This window comes from Camelus ferus, chromosome 18, assembly GCF_009834535.1.
Source record: "Camelus ferus isolate YT-003-E chromosome 18, BCGSAC_Cfer_1.0, whole genome shotgun sequence".
NCBI lineage: Eukaryota > Metazoa > Chordata > Mammalia > Artiodactyla > Camelidae > Camelus > Camelus ferus.
In genome coordinates, this window is record NC_045713.1 from 19,013,392 (window position 1) to 19,036,486 (window position 23,095).

At 53.3% G+C, this 23,095-nt stretch overlaps 3 protein-coding genes across 8 annotated transcripts; all 3 read left to right on the forward strand.

The window, feature by feature from the left end:
* The first annotated feature begins 629 nt into the window (after positions 1 to 629).
* LOC116657562 (uncharaterized LOC112694756 homolog) lies at positions 630 to 7,598 on the forward strand. 5 transcript variants are annotated; one of them, XR_004312701.1, is made up of 6 exons: positions 867 to 1,147; positions 1,404 to 1,439; positions 2,271 to 2,414; positions 2,650 to 2,802; positions 6,825 to 7,214; positions 7,514 to 7,598. XR_004312701.1 is itself a non-coding variant. In XM_032460507.1 (5 exons), exons 2-5 carry the CDS (start codon positions 1,434 to 1,436, stop codon positions 6,936 to 6,938), a joined length of 417 nt encoding a protein of 138 aa, XP_032316398.1. In that variant the 5' UTR covers positions 630 to 1,147; positions 1,404 to 1,433; the 3' UTR covers positions 6,939 to 7,233. The 5 variants fall into 5 exon arrangements, 4 of the variants coding, with proteins under 4 accessions (XP_032316398.1, XP_032316402.1, XP_032316400.1 ...); XM_032460507.1 differs by lacking the exon at positions 7,514 to 7,598 and having other exon boundaries at positions 630 to 1,147; positions 6,825 to 7,233; XM_032460508.1 differs by lacking the exon at positions 7,514 to 7,598 and having other exon boundaries at positions 865 to 1,157; positions 6,825 to 7,233.
* Positions 7,599 to 7,731: 133 nt separating this feature from the next.
* ALDOA (aldolase, fructose-bisphosphate A) lies at positions 7,732 to 13,074 on the forward strand. Of its 2 annotated transcripts, none has more exons than XM_032460494.1 (9): positions 7,732 to 7,886; positions 10,334 to 10,460; positions 10,546 to 10,757; positions 11,223 to 11,277; positions 11,407 to 11,567; positions 11,927 to 12,010; positions 12,140 to 12,314; positions 12,477 to 12,676; positions 12,773 to 13,074. In XM_032460494.1, the coding sequence occupies exons 2-9, from the start codon at positions 10,349 to 10,351 to the stop codon at positions 12,866 to 12,868; spliced, it is 1,095 nt and encodes a 364-aa protein (XP_032316385.1). In that variant the 5' UTR covers positions 7,732 to 7,886; positions 10,334 to 10,348; the 3' UTR covers positions 12,869 to 13,074. The 2 variants fall into 2 exon arrangements, with proteins under 2 accessions (XP_032316385.1, XP_032316386.1); XM_032460495.1 differs by lacking the exon at positions 7,732 to 7,886 and adding an exon at positions 8,755 to 9,018.
* Positions 13,075 to 14,912: 1,838 nt separating this feature from the next.
* Positions 14,913 to 22,971, forward strand: PPP4C (protein phosphatase 4 catalytic subunit). The gene is given in 10 exon segments (XM_032460513.1): positions 14,913 to 15,046; positions 15,273 to 15,435; positions 19,221 to 19,272; positions 20,069 to 20,119; positions 20,350 to 20,451; positions 21,060 to 21,233; positions 21,327 to 21,341; positions 21,343 to 21,454; positions 22,266 to 22,455; positions 22,545 to 22,971. Coding segments are annotated over 9 exon segments (924 nt in total). The 5' UTR covers positions 14,913 to 15,046; positions 15,273 to 15,337; the 3' UTR covers positions 22,675 to 22,971.
* The last annotated feature ends 124 nt before the right edge of the window (positions 22,972 to 23,095 follow it).

A 23,095-nucleotide genomic window follows, 5' to 3' on the forward strand; every position in this document is an offset into this window, starting at 1 on the left:
AGCCAGGCACTGACATGGGGAATTTAAATACCTTGTGATAAGTGTTAGAAGGTATGTACATGGTGTTCAATGCAGCCACCTCTGCCTGAGGCAGCCAGGAAGACCTCCCTGAGGCAAAACCGAGCAGTGGATCAAAGGATGAGGAAGGAGGAGGGGAGACAGGAAGGGTGTTCTAGGCAGAGGGAACAGCATCTGCAAAGGAGTCGAGCTGTGAAACCCTATGCACTGGTTCAGAAACCTTGAACAGATCCTATAGTGGAAACTTGAAAGAACCGATGGGGCACAAAACAATCTTATTTGTTTACATGTTACCTGATCCTCTTCCCCCAGTGGAATATAAGCAACTTGAGGGCAGGAAATTGTCTGCCTTATTCTCCATCAGAGTTCCCAAAGCCTAGAGTGGTGCTTGGCATCCTGTGGGATACATTGTGAATGAACTAATGTAAGTTAAGCAGGGCCCAGGGTGGATGGTGTGGACAGTGGGCTAAAGCATTTGAACTGTATCCTGGAATGGGGAGCCTTCGGGCTTTTAAAATAGAAAAGGACCAAGATCTGATGTGGGTGGGAGGGAATCACTCCGACAGTGATGTGAATGTTGAAGGGATTAGATGATGAAACTTAAATTTGGGCACTGTCAATAAAAATGAATGGGGACAGCTTGAAAAAATATTGAGGATAATTCTATATGATTAACAAGTAGCTCTAAATTTTTCAACATCCCTGGAAGGCAGGAGTTTCCCTGTTTACAAAGGAGAAAACGGAGTCAGTGGGTCACAGTGACTTGGCCCAAGTCACACAGCCGTTTGGTGGTTGGTGTAGCCTGGGGGTTCAGTCTTCCCCTTGTAGCCCCGCAGGACCCAAAGATGATGAGGATCCGACCGAGGCGGGTAACGGCAGGAATGCACCATTTCTACTCGGTAACTACGGGAAAGCCGAGAGGACCGCGACTAAGAAGAGCTGATGGCCGCAGAGGCTCGGGAATGAGAAGCGAGGCGGGCAGAAGCAGTTTTGGGTCTCGGCGGCCGCCGTAGGAGCGGCGCTCTGATCCCCATGGCAACAACGAGAACTAGCGGGAGGTTTCTGTGAGGTGCGGCCGCGGCGGATTGGCCCAAGCGCCGCGCGGAATCCGTGAACTGCCTGTGGCCCCGTGAGTGCAGGTGATGGGAATAGTCTATGGAGGGAGCCTGGGATTTGGGGACAACGGAGGGGTGTGGCTTGGGTCGGGCTGGGGCCTTCGAAGGAGGCCCTGCCCGGCATCCCCGAACCCCGATCTCCACTGTCGGGACCAGGGACCATCTTTGGGCCTCAGTTTCCCCAAACGGGAAATGGGAGGAGGAGAATGGGCACCCCACCCTAATGGCCCCTCTCAGTCTCTGAGACTCAGGACTTTCTCTCCTCTGTAGCTCCTGAACTGACCGGCGCTGTCCCGCCCCATGGACGTGAGTCCTAGGCCCCTTACCCCTCTCTGAAGCGACCCCCTGAGCGCCCTCAGCTCATCCTGACTTTGACTGCCTTCAAGCCCGAGCCCGGACTGGAGAGGGGACTCTTTACACAACTTAGACCCTTCCAGCTCAGGACAAGAGTTGTGAGAAAGAGAATGCAAGGGCAGCGGCCTTCCCACGGGAGGGCACATTTCACTGTTCCTACAATGATGAGGAGTTGGCCAAGTAGTTGAGAAAAGGCATCCCGACAGGAGACAGGCATGGGGAGAGATGTGGGCATGAGAGAGAGGATAGGGCATTTGGGGAACTGCTAGGACTTCATTATGGCTGGAGTGTAGAGGGAAAGGGAGGGAGAGGAAGGCAGGGCTAGATTGAGGACTTTGTCACTTTGATAAGAAGTTTGGGCTGAGTCAGTGGGAGCCATTGATGGATTGTAAGGGAGGGAGGGCTACACAAGGACAGCTGGTGTGGAAAGGGGCACAACTGCAGGCTGCAAGACAGGGGCCAGTACTGCAGGCTGAGGGATGGTAAAGTAGTGCAGTGGAATCAGAGACAATAGATCTGTTTGGAGAGGCATTCCAAAAGGAAGATCAGTAAGTCTTGGAAAAGTTTTGAACAACTAACAGGTCCTTGATGGTGCTAAGATCAGGATAAAAAGGGAAAAGAAAGGTTTGGGGACAAGACAGTGTAGTCCTGTTGACTCTCTCCCCACCACCTGCTGGCTGTTCCTCCCCTTTTCCCAGTTACCTCCAGTGTTCCTCCTGGTATTTCTGTGTTCCTGCAGCCCCTCTCCACCACCTTGTCACCCCTTCCTCCTGTGCTGTCCAGGCCTCCTCTAGCCCGTGGAATCCAACCCCGGCTCCCGTCAGCAGTCCCTCCCTGCTGCTCCCCATCCCCGCCATCGTCGTCATCGCTGTGGGCATCTATCTGTTGCTGCTGGGCCTAGTGCTGCTGACTAGGCACTGCCTGCTGGTGAGGGGCCTGGTGGGGACTGCAGGGTGGGCCCTGGGGAAGAAGAACCTGGTCAACTTGTCCCCTCATCTGCAGGCCAGTACCCTGAGACACCTTTGCCATTTAGTCCCCCCATCTATCCCTTTCCTTCCTTCCTGTCCCCAGCTGAACCTTCTCCTGCCCCTCTCCCAAAAGCCAAGACTTGGCTGTCCCTATCTGCTGCCTGGTCTAGATCCTGAGCCTTGCGATCTCCTAGGCCCAGGGCTGCACAGACTGCAGTTCCCCCTGCAGGAAGCAAGGCGCCTCCAGGCCCCAAGACTGTTGCTGGACCTGTGCAGAAGCCTTCGACTTCCCTCTGCCCAGCCCAGCCCACTACCTGGATGCCTGCTGCCCCCAGCCCTCCGAAGCTGTGAGTTCTCATCCTGGCCACTGGCCCCTGAGCCCTGATCTTTGTACCATCTGTGCATTCATTTTTTTTGGTTCAACATTTATTACTGAGCACCTATTCTAGGCAGGGCACAGTTCCAGGTACTGGGTCCACTGGAGACAGCCAAAAACAACATAAACAACATATCCAATACTTTCTGGTAATGAAAGCTACTTGGAGAAAAGAAAATAGGGTGGCAGCTTGAGAAAGGTAATGTGTGTAACCTGTCGGGCACATAAGCACTTCTGAAAGTGGTAGTTAAAAGAATAAACAGAGCCCCTCACAGAGCTCCTTCTGTTGGCTGAGTGAATACAATGTTCTAGATACTGGGCTACTTTGTTAACAGCCCCTGAGTATTTTTAAAAGCCTATACATTTTTATTCCAGATTTCAAAGAGCATTGATTGCAAAGTGTGCATGTGGAAATACATAGAAAGTACAAGTCACTTTACAAACCAGCTCTAACCAAGGTTGCTGTGTTTTGTGTATGCCCCTCATATATAAACATACATACTGTACTATTGCTATCACTGTAAAATCAGTTGTATTCTATTATTGATAAAAATGTATTCATACCATATATACCACATACACTATTTCATCACAACTGCTACTTGCCCCTTTTTAACTTGCCATCACACCATGGCTACCTATCCATGTTTTTAATCCTCCTTTTGCAAGGGAATAAATTAGCTCGGGAAAGTTTAGTCACTTCTCCTGCATTCCACAGTAGAGTCTTGCTTAGCAAATTGCTCCATGGTGTGTTGAAACAGAACCCTCAGGGAGAAGCCTGGCTCGCAGAGGACAGGCCATTTTTGCATTTGTGGCTTTAAAGATGTTAAATGTAATTGACCACCTTCCTAGGCTGTGATTATTTTGGGCTCAGAGATTTAGACAGCAAAGCACCTCCCCTTGAAGTGGGGACCTTCCCTGGGGAGGGAAGAGTGAGGGGAAAAGACCAAGCAGACTCATAATTCAGGCCGACTGCAGTTGCAAATCCCTGCAAGATGTTTTGAGTTTCAAAATAAATTATGGGGCAAGGAGCTCTCCTCTTTCAGATAATCTGCTTCTGGTTTCTCAGGAGAAGCCGGGAGATGGGACCCAGGGCTGAGGTTAAGGGGACAGAGGGGAAAAAGAAGACAACCCTGGAAATGCTCAATTACAAAATAATTTCTGGCCCCATGTCCTGGGGATGCCACTCCCTTCACTTTCTGTCCATGGAGAGGAAATTGTCAGAGGCCTTTTTTTCTCCTTGAGAGTCAGGTGCACTGTCAGGAGGGACTGGCTCCTCCCACCTCCTCCAGTTTGCTGGGATGTCCAGACCCAGAGACCTCAGGGCCTGGTCCTACCCGGCTTCTGCCAGAGCCAGGAAGGATTCTAGAATGGTGAATGGTGAGCAGGGTCATTCTGTCCTTGAGCTGTCTTTCCACAAAGCACAGTGAGGTCTCTGTGTTCTTCAGTTTCCTTCTAGTAACAATAACGACCACAAAACAACCACAAATATTCCAAAGCTCTTGCCTCCTTTGTAGCTGGAGAAACTGTGGCGGACAGTGTGACCTGCCTAAAGCCTGGGTCAGGACACAAATCCAGGTTTCTCTTTCTCTTTGGGGGAGAAACCTGCCTGCTGTACTTCTTTCACAGTGTGTTGCGAGGATCTAATTCATCCATTCATTCACTTATTTATTCACTTACCAAAGATTTATAGAGTCACTGTGGTGGCACTGTGCTGGGCCCTGGGGGTGCAGCAGAAGCAAGGTAGACATGGCCCCAGCCCTCACGGGGCTCACGTTCCGGTGAAGGACAAAGAGAAACAGAAGGCAATGACAATTGTGTGTGAGAAACGATGTGATTTAGTGCAACAGTTGGTTTTCAGCCCTGTGTGTGATCAGAATCAGGTATGAGGCTACAACTGAAAAGCCAGGCATCCAGGCCCCATGCCCTGTAGATCTGGAATGGGATTGGACTTTGTGAATTTTTAACAAGTTCTTACACGATTCTGATGCACACCAGGGTTAAGACCTACTGCTGCAGGGAAAGAGAGCTATGGCAAGAGCTCACTACGTACCAGGCTTGTGCTTCGTTCTTTCCATTCGTTCCCCACAATAACCTTGTAAAGTGGGCGTTATATTTGTTTCAGAGATGAGGAAACTGAGGATCAAAACATGAACTAGCCAAACCTGGGCCTGAATTAGACTGAAACCCAAGCCTGAGTGCCAAACAGTAAAGACTGGTCTTCACAATCTCAAAGTGAAAGAAATGGGAGTGAAAAACTGCAGAGCCTAGAGAAACACCAGGGTTAACAGTCACATGGAGCCCTTGTTAAATGTACTTAAAAAGCAGATTCCTTCCAGAAGCCACTGGAGATATCCATTAGCGAGTTATTAATGACTAGCTCCAAACCTTTCCAGCTGACAGAGCCAAGAAATGCTTTTAATACCCGCTTCTGTGAAGTGAGGGCAGTGGAGCCTCTCTCAGCACTCAGTTCTGCACACAGGATAACAGTGTGGTCCTCCAAATACCCACAGTGCTGACTTCAGCCCCAGCCTGGGACTCTCCAGAGACACTCCAGCCCACACCCCCATCAAACACAAGGAAACCACCCCATTGCCTCCTTCCACCATGCTACTTCTCGCGCGTCCTTGAGACACAGTTCTTTTGGCAGTAGTGGATCCTCTCCCCTCACTGGAGCCCCTAGTGAAGCTGATCTCACTGGTCATCTGACACCACACCCCGAAACATCAGCTGTTCTTAAAGGTCATTCCCCTATTCCTGGCTTGGCCCGGTGTCTGATTGAGCTGTGCAACTGTGACTGTCACTAGCTCTGCCCCAGGCCTCAAGGAGCCAATCTTCTGTCACACATACTGGGTGTGTCCCACTCCAGCCACTTGGCCTGACTCCAGTCCATGCCTGAAGCAGTTACAGATCATCCCTGTCCCAGGGCAGAAGAGGAGTGGGTTGGAGTGGACCGGTTCTCCCTGTCTCTAAGGACATGCTGTTCCTTTTCTCTGAGAGACAGACCTCCTGTTTCTCTGGGAGCTGAGATGCCCTCTTCTTTCTTCTTTGCCTAAAGAGGAGAAAAATGATATGCTTTGATTGATTCATTGATTCAACAGTCTTCTTTTATCTCAGATATCTGCTGAGCCCAAGCCCCCTGGCAGCTCAGTGGAGACAGGAGATGAACTGTCCCTGCCCTAGCAGACCCAGAAAGAAGCTGATACCCGTGGCCCTGGGAAGCAGTGGGGTCATGGGGGAATCTCAGGACTGGAAGCAGGCAGGCCCAGGCCCATCCCAGCACTATTCCCTAGTTGTAGTTCTTTGGGCACTCACTCCCCTCTCTGAAACTCCATTCCCTCTTTTGTAAACAGGCCCCCTACTCCAGGTTCTGATAAATAAGAGATGTAACTCCTTTTAAACATTTAACAAATTAAATATGCCAAATTACAATTTTCAAAGAAAACTAGAGTTTTAAAAATCATTCATGAATGCAGTCTGTGCCTTGCACAGAGTAGGTGCTCAGAAATGAAAGACAAATGAGATCCAGCAGTTTGGCCTCAGGCCAAGGAAGAAATCCACAAAACCGACACGTTATTTTCATCATGGACAGAGAGAGTGTGTGCTTTCCTGGTCTACTGACTTTCAGCTGCATGAGGCCACAAGGATATATGTAGTAGAACCATCTTTGAGCTGAACATTGGGACCTAAAGGGTCAGCTGATCTCTGGTCCTCAGTCTCATCTATAAAATGAGAAGAAAGGAAGACACCTCCCCTGAATGATTTCTTCTACCTCCTGAACCCAGCTGTTAGGAACATTGCCTCCTTGCTGATTTCTCAATAGCTTAGGGAATTGATTTGTTCCCAAGAATGATGGATGGTACCCTATGATCCACTGGGCAAATGGGACTTTCCAGGCCTCTCTGTTCTCTTCTCCCTTGAGAAGGAAACAGCTGCAGGCTCTGGTCCCCTTCCTTGTGCCCACCTCCCTCACCCCATTCTCCTCTCCCCCAGGATTGGGCCCCTCGCTGCCCTCGCTGCTGCCCGCTCTGCGACTGTGCCTGTGCGTGCCAACTTCCTGACTGCCAGAGCCTCAACTGTCTCTGCTTTGAGATCAAGCTCCGATGATGACCCAGTGTCCCTGCCCCTTGGGGAGCGGCCAGCCCCCGGGGCCCACATGCCCTGTTCCCTGAGGGGCCTCAGGACACCTTTCTCCAGGCCACTGGAACCACAAATGGCCTGCCCAGCTCAGCAGCCTGGGAACCAGCAGCGGAGAGCCTGGCTCCCAGCAGAGCGAGACTCAGAGAGCCCTTGGCTGGCTGGACGGCAGCCCCTTTGGAAGGCCAGAAGACAGAGGGGCTAGTGCTTCGGCAGGTGCCCCTGCCCTCCTCTCCTCCTCCCCAAGTAAATGATTGTGTTTGAAGGTGAGAGTGGGGGACACTGCTCCCCACAGGCAGCATTATGGGAGAAACTTGGGCCTTGAGAATCAGGATGTTGGGTACCCCAGCCACACCCTGTCCATGGACTGGGTTATTTTGAGGTGCGAGTGTAGTGCCTGCATCTGCTCTCCCTCTAAAGAAGCAGGCTTCAGAGGATCACAATAGCCCAGGTCCTGGCCCAGAGTCAGGAGCAGAGGAGATCAGAAAAGGAGGCAGGGAGGGCCACAGATCTGAGTCCCCCTACCCCTCCTTCCCTCCTCACAGACCCCTGTCCAAAGATTTATTTCCCTTGACAAACTTTTGCGGGCTTCAGTCTGGATTTCCAAGGAAAAGCGTCTCTGACGAGCAGGTGAGTGGGGAGGGGGCCCTCCCCCTCACCCCAAAGTAGGCAGGCCCACAGCTTCCTCCCTCTTCCTTCACTTTAGGCCCCACGCTGGCGTGAATGTCAGGGGCTTCAGGTTTCCCTAAATATAGGTCCCTGCCAGGCAATCTGTGGTGAGGAAAGGGCAGGGGTCACGGGAGAAGGTCGGGGACACTTGTTGGAGGGAGGGCCGGAGCTGCCTTATAACCAGCCCGGGTGTGGTCTGGCTCACTCGCTGCTGACCAGGCTCTGTCCGCTCCTTCAGCCTCCTTGCAGGTGGGCACCAGCAGGATAGAGCCGGGGTTGGGGTGGGCTAAAGGCGTCATGACTAGGAAGGGGGACCTGGCCGGTAGGATGAGGGGCTCGGAAAGTATCTGGGAGGCTTACAGCTCAGGGACGGGTTTTATTTTGGAGAGGGAAGTCAGGACTCTGGCCGCGCATCCCCAGGTTTGGTTGGTCGGAGGGGTGGACAGCCAGTTTTCGCTGGGTCTGGCTTTTGCTGGCGGCCCGGGGGAGCGGGCGCGTGCGCACGCGTGGGCGAGGCTAATCCTCCCTGTCCCGCGAGTCCGACCCGCCAGGATGCGGCGCAGATGCGGTGGGGGTAGCGGCCCGGCAGTACATCCGGAACCGCTGCCGCCTCGCCTCCGCCCCCTGCCAGCCCCGGCCGCCTTCTTGCGCTCTCCGTTAGTGCCCTCGCCGCCCTTTCCTCCGCCTCTCTTCAGACGCGGCCCGCAGTCGCCTGGCCTCTGGATTTGGTTACAATGTGACACGCTGCCTCAGCGCGGCCGGAAGCTGGGGCTGCCCAGGACCGCTGCGCCTGCGGAGGGAAGCTGAGCCTCTGTCTTTTCGGGCTCCGCCACCCGCTTTTCCCTCACTCAACCCACCCCCATCCCCATCTCTCCCGGCGCCAAAAATCGGCTGAGTCACAGAGCCCCAGAGTATGCCAGGCCGGGGCGGGGTTGGGGAGGGTCGGGGAGAAGAGGAGAGAGGGAGGGGAGGGCCCAGACGACCCGCGGGATGTGGCCCGAGTCACGTCCGAGGGCGACGGTGGGGAGGGATCGTGTTCTCGGGGATCTGTCCCAGCCCAAGCGCCGCCTCCGGGCTTCGCCTTTCGGGGGACGGCCTCTCTCCTAGTTCCTCGTCTGCTATTGGACGCCGGGGAGCCTCCCGCCCCCTGCGAAGGGAAAAACCCTGCCGAGGGTGGAGCGGTGACTTTATAAGGCGGGGCACCACCTACGCCCGCCCCCCTGCGCCCCCCTCTCGGGAGCTGAATAGGCTGCGTTCCGCTTGGAACGCGCCGCAGAACCAGAGTCCTGGTGACGACTGCCGCGTTCGCTCCCTCAGTCCACTCGCCAACCCGCGGTCCTCCACCGCTGCACCCCGCCAACCCGCCCCTCTCTTGTGCCAGGTGAGCGCCCCTCGCCACGTGCGAAGGTCAGGGAGAGCGTCATGGAGCAGGGTCCTGGGGGCAGTGATGGGGTGGGTGTCGGCGCCGAGCCCCCCACTCGGCCCCAGCATCTCTCACTTCCACCACCACCCACGCGTATTCTCCCAGACTAGACTCCCCAACTCTTTCAGCTTGAGCTCCCTTGGTTTGCTACGCAATGCAGCGGCCGCTCCGCGCTGAGTCACTGCCGGGAGGAAGCAGAAGGAGATGAACGGCCATTCCCCCTCCCCTTCTCTTGCTAGGACCCTTGTTATGGCCCTTTGCCTCTACAGGGATCCTAAGAGGCAGCTCATATACTCTCTCAGGGTTCCCGAAAGCGGGTTGGTTGGTCCCTGTCCTGGGAGACGGGTGGCCCTGGCGAGGAAGGGAAACCCCTTGGCAGCGCCTGATGCCCCATTAACACTTTGCCTGTTTTTTCTTATCGGGTGACCTTGATTCTGAGCCCGGAACAGCTGCAGCTGTGGAGCAGACCTTAGCATTTTTCAGGGGAAGGGGTGGGGTGCTTGCCTCTCCGCCACACTCTTAACCCTGTCTGAGCAGTGAGAACGGCAAAACTCACCCCTGTCCTCCACCTCGGGCTAGGCTTCCTCTGCTGCCCCTTTCTGGGCTTCTGATTACCCTCCTACCTTTTTCCTAACACCCTTTTCCTAGCACCCTCCCCCCACCCCGGGGGGAGAGTCTGACCTTGGGGTGTCCTTGAGGTCATGGAGCCTGGGCCAGCCGTGGGGTCTTGGGTGGATTGGAAGGAACACTCCTGTGGCAGTCAGAAGATCTGGGTTGTAATCTCAGATCTGGCCCCTGGTTTGTTTGCTGTGTGGCTTGAAGCACAGACTTCTTCCCTTTTCTGGCTTCTTTTGGGTGAGGGGGTTGGGCCCTCTGCCTTACCCAACCTCTAATTCTAAACTACTCTGGTTTGATTTTGCTTCCAGGCAAGGTGACCCCATGGCAGAGCGCAAGCCAGAAGGGTCCAGCTTCCACATGACCTGCCTGTCCATGGCTTTGGCCTATTCCTTTACCCCAGATGCCAGTATACAGCCCCACCCTCAGCTGGGCAACACCCAGCAACAGAGTTAGGAAAGGTACAGGAGGCAGGCCTAGTATAGGGAAGTCGGATGTAGGGGAGAGCTGGGGGCAGGAAGTGCCCCAAGACCTGCCAGGTGTGGGGCAGAGAGGTAGGGAACCTTGGCCCTGACCTCCAGGCAAGGGGCCCTGCTTGTTGGGAGACCACGGGAAGACCCTGCTGACTAGTCCTCCCCCATCTGTCTCCTCTGCCCAGGAACCGACAGGCACCATGCCCCACCAATACCCAGCACTGACCCCAGAGCAGAAGAAGGAGCTCTCTGACATTGCTCACCGCATCGTGGCTCCGGGCAAGGGCATCCTGGCTGCAGATGAGTCCACCGGTGCGGGCAGGACACAGTGGGAGGAGGGCCCAGAGTTAGGGGTGATAGGCCGATCCCTTCATCCCCATGTGATGCTTCCCTTCAGGGAGCATTGCCAAGCGACTGCAGTCCATCGGCACTGAGAACACCGAGGAGAACCGGCGCTTCTACCGCCAGCTGCTGCTGACAGCCGACGACCGCGTGAACCCCTGCATTGGTGGCGTCATCCTCTTCCATGAGACACTCTACCAGAAGGCAGATGATGGGCGTCCCTTCCCCCAAGTTATCAAAACCAAGGGTGGTGTTGTGGGCATCAAGGTGAGGGGGCTGGACCTCAGGATGTAAGATGTGAGATGGAGCTGGGGGAAAGAAATCCAGCGTACCAGGCTGGAGGATGAACTTTGGGTTGGGAGTCTGGGGACTTGGGTGGAGTCTTCCCCAGATCACCTCCAAATTGTGTGTAAGAAAAGTTAGAAACTTATGGGTACCGGCATAGTTCTTTTAATCCTTTGCTCATAAGAGCCAGGTGTGAATCCTCCCTATACAAATGAAAAACCAGAAGCTCAAGGCTGTGACGTGTTTTGCCCACAGGGTTAGTAAGTGGTAGGAGCCCAAGCTCTCTGTGTATCCAGCCTTATAGGATCGGATACTATGACTCAGTAAAACATTTGCAAACCAGGAAAGACATTTAAGAGAGGAAATAAAGTTGGGCAGAATTGTAGAAGAGAAAAGGGTACTAGAGATCACTTCCTTGTACTTTGTTGTCACTCCCCACCCCAACAGGTAGACAAGGGTGTGGTACCCCTGGCAGGAACAAACGGCGAGACGACCACCCAAGGTGAGAAACGTATAGCTCCCAGCCCTACCAACCAGCCTACCCAGGTTGGTACCCTTTTGGATGCCCCGGGTGGTGGGAACCACCTGCCCCCTCCTCTGCCATGCTTTAACCCCTCCATCCCCTCTCTAGGGCTGGATGGGCTGTCTGAGCGCTGTGCCCAGTACAAGAAGGACGGAGCTGACTTTGCCAAGTGGCGCTGTGTGCTGAAGATCGGGGAGCACACCCCCTCCTCCCTCGCCATCATGGAAAACGCCAATGTCCTGGCCCGTTATGCCAGCATCTGCCAGCAGGTGGGCCTGCGGGTCCCCAACGGACCACTTCCTACCTCATTCCATTCCAGAGTGCCATCTAGCCTGCCACCCATCTGCCAGGATACCCACCTCCCCCAAGGCAACTGCTCTGGATCCACACCAAGCATCAGGCTTGGGCCAGTGGAGGACACTTGAGGGCTCTATGAGCAGAAGGGCTAAATAGGGATTGTGTGGGTGGATCTGCAGAGATGCCTAATCTCCTACAATCTGCTGAGGGCTGTGTGAAGCCAGGAGTCTCTATCGTTACGGAGATAAGGTCTTAGCCAATGGCTGTGGAGAGCTGTAGGTGGGGCTCTGGGTTAGGAGGCCTTATGGCTACCCTGTCCCTCACCCCACAGAATGGCATTGTGCCCATCGTGGAGCCCGAGATCCTCCCTGATGGGGACCATGACTTGAAACGCTGTCAGTATGTAACTGAGAAGGTAGGTTGCCGGCCTGCCTGCCTGGGCAGTGTGGCAGTGTGGTAGGCTGGGGAGCTGGGCCAAGGGCTTTGGGGCTGACCCCTGTCTCCCTACTGTATACCACCGCACTTTGGTCCTGCCCTGCTCTAGGTGCTGGCTGCTGTCTACAAGGCTCTGAGTGACCACCACATCTACCTGGAAGGCACCTTGCTGAAGCCCAATATGGTAACCCCAGGCCACGCCTGCACCCACAAATATTCTCATGAGGAGATTGCCATGGCAACTGTCACGGCACTGCGCCGCACAGTGCCGCCTGCTGTCCCTGGTGAGACCCCCACCCTCATCTTGACCTCTGGGAGGTAGATAACTGTACTCATAATCCTTGTGTCCATTTGGTCTGATTTCCAGGCCAGCTTCTAGGGTGTCCTACCAATTCTCTGGGTCTCTGACTACAGCCCCTTCCCCCATTTCACCCGTTGTTCTACAGGGATCACCTTCTTATCTGGAGGCCAGAGTGAGGAGGAGGCATCCATCAACCTCAACGCCATCAACAAGTGCCCCCTGCTGAAGCCATGGGCTCTGACCTTCTCCTATGGCCGAGCCCTGCAGGCCTCTGCCCTGAAGACCTGGGGGGGAAAGAAGGAGAACCTGAAGGCTGCTCAGGAAGAATATGTCAAGCGGGCCCTGGTAAGGATGGGACAGGAGGCCAGCAGGGTGCTGGGGGTCGGGGTGGATGGGATTCTGAGAAGGGACCTTCTCACTCCGGCTCTTCTCCCCTCTTAGGCCAACAGCCTCGCCTGCCAAGGAAAGTACACCCCGAGTGGTAAGGCAGGGGCTGCAGCCAGCGAGTCCCTCTTCATCTCTAACCACGCCTACTAAGCCAAGCCGAGGCTGCCCCCTCAACACTCCAGGCTGCCCCCCCTCCCACACTCACTCTTGAAGAGAGGAGGCCTCACCCAGGGCTCCAGACTGCTCTTTCCTGTCACTCTTGCCTCCCTGGTGACATTGGTGCATGGTGTTGTCTGTGTACGCTAACTCCATCACCCTTTCCAGCGTATTGCCAATAAACAACTATTTAAGGGGGAGTCTGTTGTCCATGTCTGTGGTGTCTAGGGCAGAGGAGGGCTGAGGGAGGTAGCAGAGCACAGAAGAAGAAGCCTCAGCCTTACTTTTAGGTCCAGGACTCATGGGTGTAGAAGGCCCCCATGACAAAAAAGAGCCACTGACAAAAACTAAGATTTCCTGAATCTATAAACCAGGCAACATAGTAAGTATTCTATAGGAATAGATGCTGTTATTCCCAATTTGTCCTTAAGGCTCTCTTGCTGGGGATGGCACTGTTTTTTTTGTTGAAACAAGGTTATTAATGCATATCTCCTTAATCTACACTGTTGAGCTTGTCTGTCTGTCTTCTCATCTGAATAGGAGATGTGATTAGAACTGTCTTCTTAAGACTTTGGGCTGTGGAACCCCTTGAAGAACCTAGAATCCTCCTCTCTTAACAACCCCCTCAGCAACAGATGCACACACACATACACACAAACTGTGAAGCTCAGGTTCCAGGTTAAGAACTGAACCTCTATGGCCTCTGCATTCCATGAAGCCAGAATGAGGGCCCTGCACTTAACCTATGCCATGCCTTGAACCCTTCCCCATTTGCCCAGGATGAGGTATAACAGTAGCTACACCAGATCTTTTCTGGTATTAAAGATCCTAGTCATAACCAGAGAAGTAGTTGGCCCTGCAACTCCCCCAAATTTCCTGATACGGACCCTTTCCTGTCTGAGCTCCATTCTAGAAAAAAAAAAGGCACCTTGACCTTTTTGATCTCTGGACCTACTAAATCCCTATAGTGATCTGCATAGGAGGAACCTAGCACCTTCTAGGAGTTTAAAAACTTGGTCCTTTCCTTCTCTCTGCACAGTTGCACCTGTTGCCTACATTAAAAATCAGACCTATACCTAGTGTGGCCTCACTTCTGTGCCTAACCTCACTCAGCTCTCTGAAACAGTCTGAAGTAAAGCAAGTAGAAGTTGAGAGTCAATAGAAGATAGCAGAAAGGACTTTCCGAAAGGAATCAGACACCACGAAGTTTACTTAAAAACCAATCGCTTCCTCTGCCTGCAGCAAGAGACTAGGGAAGCAGAGGACTTCAGATGCCAGTTTGGGGTGTATTGTAAAGTTTATAATAACAAAGTGAGCTCCGGAAAGAGTTAAGTGACAGCAGGAGAAGAAACTAGCACTGAGAACACAGCTTTCCTGGGTTCAAATTTCAACCTTGATTCAAACCCAAAATCCTTAGCTATGAAACCATGAACAAATTATTTAATCTCTTTCAGCCAGTTTCCTCTTATTAAAAAAGGGAATAAAGCTGCAGACAATAACAAATGAGGTGTGTCAAAGGGACCATTCTGGAATCAGGGAGGTCATGTTGACTCAGGTATAGGCTTGGTGTGGGAAAGGTGGAATCCTTTCCGCCTTGAACTTCGGAGGTCCTCCATGGAAGATTTCTCTGGGGCCCTGGAAAGAGATTTGAACTGGGTTCCTTCACCCATTGAACAAATACTTAGGTATACCAACCGTGCCAGGCCTTGTACTAAGTAAGCACTGGGGCTGCAAGCGTGAACAGGACAAATTCCCATCCCTCTGGGATTATAATGGGGGCGGACGACTAACACCGGTAAACAAAAACGTGTAACTTAAAGGCGGAGCCCCAGTTCAGTTCCACCTGCCCTCACTCAGACGCGGTGGGGGCTGGGCTGAGATCCTTAATAGCCCTCACAGACCCAATCGGCTTAACCCACAATCACTTCCGCCCTCATATTACCGACATCCGGTTCCTTGGGCTCATTTCTATTCTTAGGCTTGAAGGGGTGGGGTAAAGGCCCGGCGTGGGAGGGGGTAGTGTGTGTATGACGCCACATCCGGCGCGCGACGGAACTGATCTCCCTGTGCTTCCGCGGCGGGGCCGGAAGTAGAAGCGGCGGTGGCGGCGGCCCAAAGCGGAGGGAAGGAGGAAGGCAGGGAGCCCGAGCCGGAACCTGAGTCGCAGCGGCGGTAATAGTCAGAGACCCCTCTAGGCCACCGTCCTCAGCGCGGGCCCGCGGTGTTCGACGGGAGTTAGCGGGGGGCGGCCCAGGCCTTGGGACGCTGGGGGTCGGGGGCTGATGTGAGGGGAGGAGGGAGTGGGGGGGCCGGGCCAGCTCCAGAATCCAGTTGCCCCCCTCGACCTGGCGCCCCCTGCAGACACTCTGATCCGCGGGCTCGTCTTCGCCCTTCCCAGGAGACCCCTGTGCGGTGCGGAGGGGGCGGCGGCCCCGGCTCTGACCCGCGCCGGGGGAGTGGGCCATGGCGGAGATCAGCGACCTGGACCGGCAGATTGAGCAGCTGCGGCGCTGCGAGCTCATCAAGGAGAGCGAAGTCAAGGCCCTGTGCGCTAAGGCCAGGTGAGCCCGGTGGCCCTGAGGAAGCGAGGCTCGGCCACTACCCAGGTGTTCCGTTTTGGGACGAACCCCACTGAGAACTTAGGCCTGGCTCATCCTGGAAACTTTCCCAGAGAGGAGCGGAATAGGGCCACTTCCCTTGAGGAGCAGTCAGCCTGTTGGGGGAAGACAGACCTGGGTAAAGATACTTGAAGTATTAGATGATCTGTTATCAGTGGAGTTAAAGAGTTTATAGAAAGTACTTAGAAAGCTCAGGGAAACAACTTATCTTTCTGAGGGTGGCCAGGAGTTGGGGTGGGGAGACAGAAGGTTCCTTGGAGGAACTGAACTTTGGCATAGGCCTTGAAGAATGAAAGGGAGTGTCAGTAAGAACAAGAGTTCAAGGCAGAAAAACTAAAGACTCTGTAGTATACAAAATTCTTTTAATTCCAACAACAACCCTAAAAGGTGGGTGAAATTGTCCCCATCTTACAGGTGAGGCTCTCATTTTCAGAGTCACCAGCAATTAAAAGGATAGAGCCTGAAGCCAGTTCTCCGTGAGCTGTCCGTTTTCAGGCCATAGTGCAAGAAAGTGGAGTTGGATCACTCTCATATTCATTGTGGGAGCCTAAGGAATAGTACCAGGGTAGAATTAAGCAAGGTATGAAGGGAGGCCCAACTCAGAGTTCTGTGGGGTGTAGGATGATGTAGGGGTTAAGAGCCAAGCTTTGGAATGTGTTGGCTCTAGGTTAGAATCAGCTCTGCCACTTGCTAGCTTTGTTGGTGATCTTGAAGTCTCTGAGTTTCGTCATCTGTAAAGTGGGGGTAATAGTATTTAAGAAGATGGTTGTGAAGGGTTGGTAAGTTGGTGCTTGGGATGCGCTTAGCATAGGCTTTGGTAAAATACAAGTGCTTGGCAAATTCTGAGGTGTTATTGTTATTTGTAGGAAGAGGGCAATGCTGATGTGGACTGAAGTCATTCGAGGCTTATATGAGAAGGTGGCCTTGAAAGATGAAAATAATTTGGGCAGCTCATGGAGCAGGCCTGGTAAGAACGGGCCTTCAGTAGGATGAGTAGAAGTGGAGCCCTGAGATGTGTGGGCAACAGTGAGGAGACCAGTTGTTTGCCTCCTGAGGAACTGTTTGTGGCTCCCATCATGCTGGAGAGTTGTAGGAAAGGAGCCAGCAGATTTACCCTACATTTATTAAACAACAGGCCCACTGTTAGCCTGGCCTTGTACTGGCAAATAAGTTAGATCCATTTCCTTCTGACCTCAATTCTGTGACGTTTGAATTATTTGCCCTATTTTACGGAACAGGAAGCTACGACTCCTAGAAGCCTAGTGACTTGACCAAGGCCACCCAGAGAGAAGGTGACAGAGCTGGGTTCTCAACTTGGATCTGTCAGGCTTTCTACTTAGCTTTGCCTCACACAGACCTGTAGCAATCAGACAGGGCCTGCGTGGGTTTGGTGAACAGGCAAGGCCCCCCTTTAAATGCTCATCTGTGGCTCTTCCATGTTTTGCCAGGTCAAGAAAATTTCCCTCGCTAGACCAGCCCCGAGATGTTTTTAGTCATTCCTGCTCCTTCAGTCTTGATTGGCATTTTTAGGAACTCAGACCTATTGCTGCTTGGCACTATTCTTTTTCCCGTAAGTTTTATGTCCTCCACAGGGCCTGGATCAGTGCTCTGGTGATAATAGCTAATGCTTGGATAGTGTGGTGGAGTTTTCAGAATAACAGTGTATTCAGAGTATGTATGTATTCAGTCTCCATTGCTCTTTGCAGTTCTGTGGAATAGGTTGGGCAGGAGTGAGTATTTCATGGAAGAGGAAGCTGAGCCTCAGAGAAGATAATGTCTGGCTGATTGGAGGGGAGGATGGTTTCAGATCCAGGTCTTTGACTATACTCCAGGCTCACTGACAGCCAGGCAGACATTTAGGCTCTGTGAGAGGCAGCAGGGAGCTACAGAGGGGTGGGAAGGTCCTGCCCAGTTGAAACTGAGATGGGCCTAGGAGGTACTAGGCTCAGGCCTGAGGTGGCCACTGTTATCCCAGGCCCAATCTAGGGGGGGACCAACTCTAGCACCTGGCCATGGCCTCCTGGGGTCCCACCAGTGGCCCAGGCCAAGGCTGGTAGTGTCAAGAGCTTCGGCTTGCTCAAAGGGTACAGAGACTCCAAACCCTTGAAACTACAGAGGCCTGAAGTGTGTGAGCTGAACTTGCTCCTATTACTGAAAACATCAGCATGTTAGAAGAGCAGCGGATTTTGAATCAAGTGGTCTTCAGTGGGAATCCCAGCTTTGTCATCTATAAACAGTATGATCTTTGTCAAGTAACTCTACTTCTCTTAGTCTTTGAAATTATTACAGAGCTCAAGTGAGATTCTGCATATCAGGGACGCAGTGTGGCACTTTAAGAAGTAGGAACTTAAAGACGGTGTTAGTCGTGGAAGTGAATATGAGCAGGTGTGAGCTCTGAAATGGCCGATGGTGTACCTCAGGTGATGGAGCTGGGCCTGGTTCCTACACCGTGCTGAGGCCCTGCTGGCACCAAGGGGGAGTTTCCACCCAGAGTCTGTGGAAGGGCAGAAGGTATAAATTCTCAGGAAATTGGGCTTCTAAGTTCCAATTCAGTCACTCTCCATGTTTGTGACCTTAATCCTGCCCCTTTTTTTTCTCTCTAAGCCTTGGTTTCTTTGTCAGATGAAGATGAATAGGACCTCCCCAAGTCAATTCGAAAGGTCGTTATAAGCAGTTGATGTGGAAGGAAGTTGAGCACAAGGTGCAGTACAGGTGGGAGAGCCTGGTTGCTGTCTGGCCCCTTGGACCACTGCCAGTACCTCCTCCCATTCCCAGAAACCATGGCTCACCTCCCTGCAGCCGCCTCTGTCAAACAGAGCACCCTGAGCCTGGGAATTCCTGGACTAGTGGGAGGGGATTAGTGGTAGAGAGAGCGAGGGCTGAGCAGGTGCCTGGGGCCTCCCACATCAGACTAGCTTGATAAAAGCCAGACTCCATAGCGCACTGCCTTGGTTCAGTTCCTGCCTGTGTGCCCGCAGCCAGTTTCTTCATCTGAGCCGTGGGACTTATCGCAGTGCCTGCCTTTGAGGGTGGTGGTTTGATTGCCTGCGTCATCCATGCAGAATTCTTACTGCCATCCTGGCGCATGGTGTGAACTGGAGTGTTCACTGATGCTGTGGTCATCAAGGATGAAATCTGAAAATGTGGCGCTGCTTACTGTAACCAACCAAGTGATTTCATGTCAAGTTCATTCAGGTAGAAGTAGGCTGCTCTGCAAGTAGAAAGGAGGAACAAAGACTTGCTCTACATGAATAATGGAAAAGTGGCAATAGTGTATCACTTTGAAGGTGCCTCTGATGGTTGGCCTGCCGGGGCACCACCCCTGTGCCTTTGGACAGTCTGGGGGAAGGCCCCCTGTTGCGGGGAGAGGGGCTGTAAGAGCTCAGCCAAGGGCGCCGTCTGTTTTGTGGAGAGGAGGAGGAGGTCCGTTTTCTAGGAGTGAGTGCTGGATGCCTAAAAGGGAGAGGCGGAGAGGATCAAGGCCCTGAACGTTCCAGACTCCTTGGAAAGACTGGATGCTGAGCAGGAGCTTGGGTTTTGACCTATTTGCAGCAGAGGGGACCACAAGGGGTGTCAAGCAGAGAGACTGGTCAGCCTGTTCTGGGTCCCCCAGCCTGCCCCCTAGAGGTTCAAGGATGGCCTCATATCCTCCCCTCCCCCCAGAAGAAGGTCAGAAATTGAGCTGGGCTGGCCCGGCTGTGGTGACTGTGGTCTTCTCCTGTCTCCAGAGAGATCTTGGTGGAGGAGAGCAACGTGCAGAGGGTGGACTCGCCAGTCACAGTGAGTACCCTCTGTCCCTCCATTGCCTAGCTTGGTCTTTTAGGCACAAGGACATTTTCCTTAGTCTTGTGGAATCCGGGGTCTACCCTTCATCTCTGGGAGCCTCATCTTCAAGGGATCTTTGCTAGAAGTGGCTGTTATGGGCAGGGTCTTTGGAGTCATTGGAGGGATGCTCTTGGTCAGGGCAGAAGGACTCTTAATTTGGTAAGTGATTGGATTCTACGTGTTGCTCTGTGTTCTGTGTTGTTGGTGACTTTATTCTGGGTACCTCGAGGGAAGTAGGAAGAGGAAAGGGCCAGGTCCTCTGGGAGCTGCAGGTCCAGCTGGGAAGACTTGGCTCTAGCTCTTGCCCAAGAATAGTTTTGTGGGGTTTTTTGTCTTTTTGTTTGTTTCTTTCTTTTTTCTTAATGAGGGGAGATAATTTTAGGTTTATTTATATGTTTTTTTTTTTTAAACAGAGGTACTGAGGTTTGAACCCAGAATCTTGTGCATGCTAGGCATGCGCTCCACCACTGAGACAGAGACAGAGACACACACACCCACCACACACACACACCCACCCACCCACACACACAACACACACAACACACACACACACACTCACTCACTCTAGCTGGCACTCGGTATGGGATGGAGGGTGACTCTAACTTGTGGGAGAGCAGATTTGGGGGCCTGAAAAGTAGAGGCATAGCCCAAGAGTGATAAGGATCTTTGAAAGCAGTGGGTGTTTTGAAGGACAGCCCCCAGCAGCAGAAACTTTTGGACTATGAGTTTCAACCTACCTTCTCCTTTCTAGGTATGTGGCGACATCCATGGACAATTCTATGACCTCAAGGAGCTGTTCAGAGTGAGTGTGGCAAAACACTGGGAGGGTGATCTGGGGTAGGGGTGACTAGGAGACCCCTTTAACTGAGATTGGGAGCTCTGAGTTTGGTGAGTGGAGTGGGGGCCAGAGGCCTCCAGTTAGGTGGGCCCTTTGTGAAAGAAGGGCCTCAACTTGACTGGAAATGGGCCACCACAGTGGGTAGGGGACAGTTTAGGACCAAGCAGACCCTTCTTCCTACCTACCCCCGCCAGGTAGGTGGCGACGTCCCTGAGACTAACTACCTCTTCATGGGGGACTTTGTGGATCGTGGTTTCTACAGCGTCGAAACATTTCTCCTGCTGCTGGCACTTAAGGTGGGACCCTGGCTTCTGGAGCCCACACCTGGGCCACCTCAGGCCTGACCTGTCTGCATCCTTTCTGCCCTCATCTCCTGCTCCATCCACCCCCAACCCTTGAGCTGTGCTGCTGGTGACCAACAGATTCTGCTTAGGTGGTCAGAGAAGCTTTCCTTGACTTGGGGGCATCTGGTTGGGCCCCTGGAGGATGAGGTCAGAGGGGCAGCCTTGTAGGGGAGGGAGTAGAGGCTCACCTTGTTCAGAAAATGGCGAGGAGTTGAGTTCAACTGGATACATTATCCATTGGTGGGAGAGAGGGCATAAGGGGCTAGATGACAAAGCACTTTAAGTGTCTTGCTAAGGGCTTGGTCTGTACCTCATGGATGAAGGAGAGGCCATTTGGTTTGTAGTAGATGAGGGCAGGGGCTGTGAGAGGGTTCAGCTTTGCATTCTCTGGAGGAGGGACTGGGAGCCTGTGAGATGGATACAATATGATTCAGGCAGAGATGACACAAGTCTGGGCTAGGGCAGTAGTGATGAGGGTGGAGCAGGGCTGGCAGATGTGAGGACATCTAGAAGTGGAGACAGAGCCTTGACCCCAGGCCTGGCTCGGTGGCTGCCTCCAGGTTCGCTATCCTGACCGCATCACCCTGATCCGGGGCAACCATGAGAGTCGTCAGATCACCCAAGTCTATGGCTTCTATGATGAGTGTCTGCGCAAATATGGCTCGGTGACCGTGTGGCGCTACTGCACTGAGATCTTTGACTACCTCAGCCTGTCGGCCATCATTGATGGCAAGGTAGGCCAACCACGAGGCACCCTGGGGACGGGAGGGATGGGTGAGACGCTGGGCCTCAGCCTCCCTTCCCACCTGTCTCGCTCTCCTCTGTAGATCTTCTGTGTGCACTGGGGGCCTTTCCCCCTCCATCCAGACGCTGGACCAGATCCGGACAATTGACCGAAAGCAAGAGGTGCCTCACGACGGGCCCATGTGTGACCTGCTCTGGTCCGACCCTGAAGGTGAGGGCAGAGGCTCTACTCTTAGTTTGCTGAGAGATTGAGGGAGTCCTGTGGTTAAAGCAAGTGCCTTGAAGGGACAGCCGGGGAAGGTGAGTTTGGGGAAGAGCAGAGCAGGGTTGGTCTTCACTGGGGTCCGTGCTTGGCTGACGACTGGCTGGCACCCTCGATGAGGGGTGAGGGCGAGGGTAGCTGAGTGCTTTGAGCTTAGAGGCAGGGCTGGGCATGTATGTCATGGCTCAGGCTTGTTGAGGACAAAATTATTGGCTCCCTGAATGTGAAGGGGCTTCTGCAGAGGTCAAACTTGGAGAATGATCGCCCTCAGGACCCCTCATTTTGCAGCCTTCCCCAGCTACTGTGGAGCGGGGCTGAGATTGAAAGCCAGGTCTCCTGGTACCAGTCTAGGGCTCTTCTGCTGTAACACAGCCAGCCCCCGCTCACTCCCTGCTGTGCCTGACTGCCCTGTGACTGCCTCCCTGCCGCTGGCAGAGCCGCCCTGGGTCACAGGTGCTTTTTGGACCTGGTTGTTTTAAGCACCTCCTTTCACTCTCCTCTGTACCTGTTTGGACAGTAAGTTACATGATCACTCTGATTCTGAGCTGGTTTCAACTATGAGGAAATTCTTCTTTAGAGCTTGTTTGCTTCAACATTTGCCGTCCTGTCCCCTAGACTCCCCCAGAACACATTTGGGACCTGCACTCTTGCTGCACAGGCAAGAGGGGAGAGGGAGAGGTTACTCGCCTTCGAAGGGCTGAGGGCAACTAGTGGCTCCTTGAAGACACCCTCTCCCCATTCCTACCTTTGTTTGCTTTAGACACAACAGGCTGGGGCGTGAGCCCCCGTGGGGCTGGCTACCTATTTGGCAGTGATGTGGTGGCCCAGTTCAATGCAGCCAACGACATTGACATGATCTGTCGTGCCCACCAACTGGTGATGGAAGGTTACAAGTGGCACTTCAATGAGACTGTACTCACTGTGTGGTCAGCACCCAACTACTGCTACCGGTGAGCTGCCTAGGCCGGGAGGTCAAGGCGGGGGTGGGGATCTTGGCTGACCTGCTTCTCTAACACTGCTGCCCCCACCCCACTTCCAGTTGTGGGAATGTGGCAGCCATCTTGGAGCTGGATGAGCATCTCCAGAAAGATTTCATCATCTTTGAGGCCGCTCCCCAAGAGACACGAGGCATCCCCTCCAAAAAGCCCGTGGCCGACTACTTCCTGTGACTCCTTCGGCCCCTGCCCCTCTCCAGCCCCTCTGGCCCCCGGACCACTGTGACTCTGCCCTCTTCTCCAGACGGAGGCTGGGCATGGAGGGGGCTGTCCCTGGCTTTGCTCTCCCCACAAAAGAGGGCATTTCGAGGGTGAGGACTTTTCTGGAGAGGCTCGGAGCCTCAGCTCCATGCGCCTCCTCCCATCTCCCCACTTGAACCATGAAGTTTCCGGTAATTTGTTGTTTTTCTTTTCTTCTTTCTTTCTTTTTTTTTTTTTTTTTTTTTTGGTTTGTTTTTAGATAAAAATTTTGAGAAAAACAAAAAAAAAAAGAAAAAATTCTAATAAAAGAAGAAAAATGGCCTTTTGGTTTGTGTCAGGCTCAACTGGGGACGAGCAGTGATGCCAGCCAGGGATGTGGGGTAGACATCAGGAC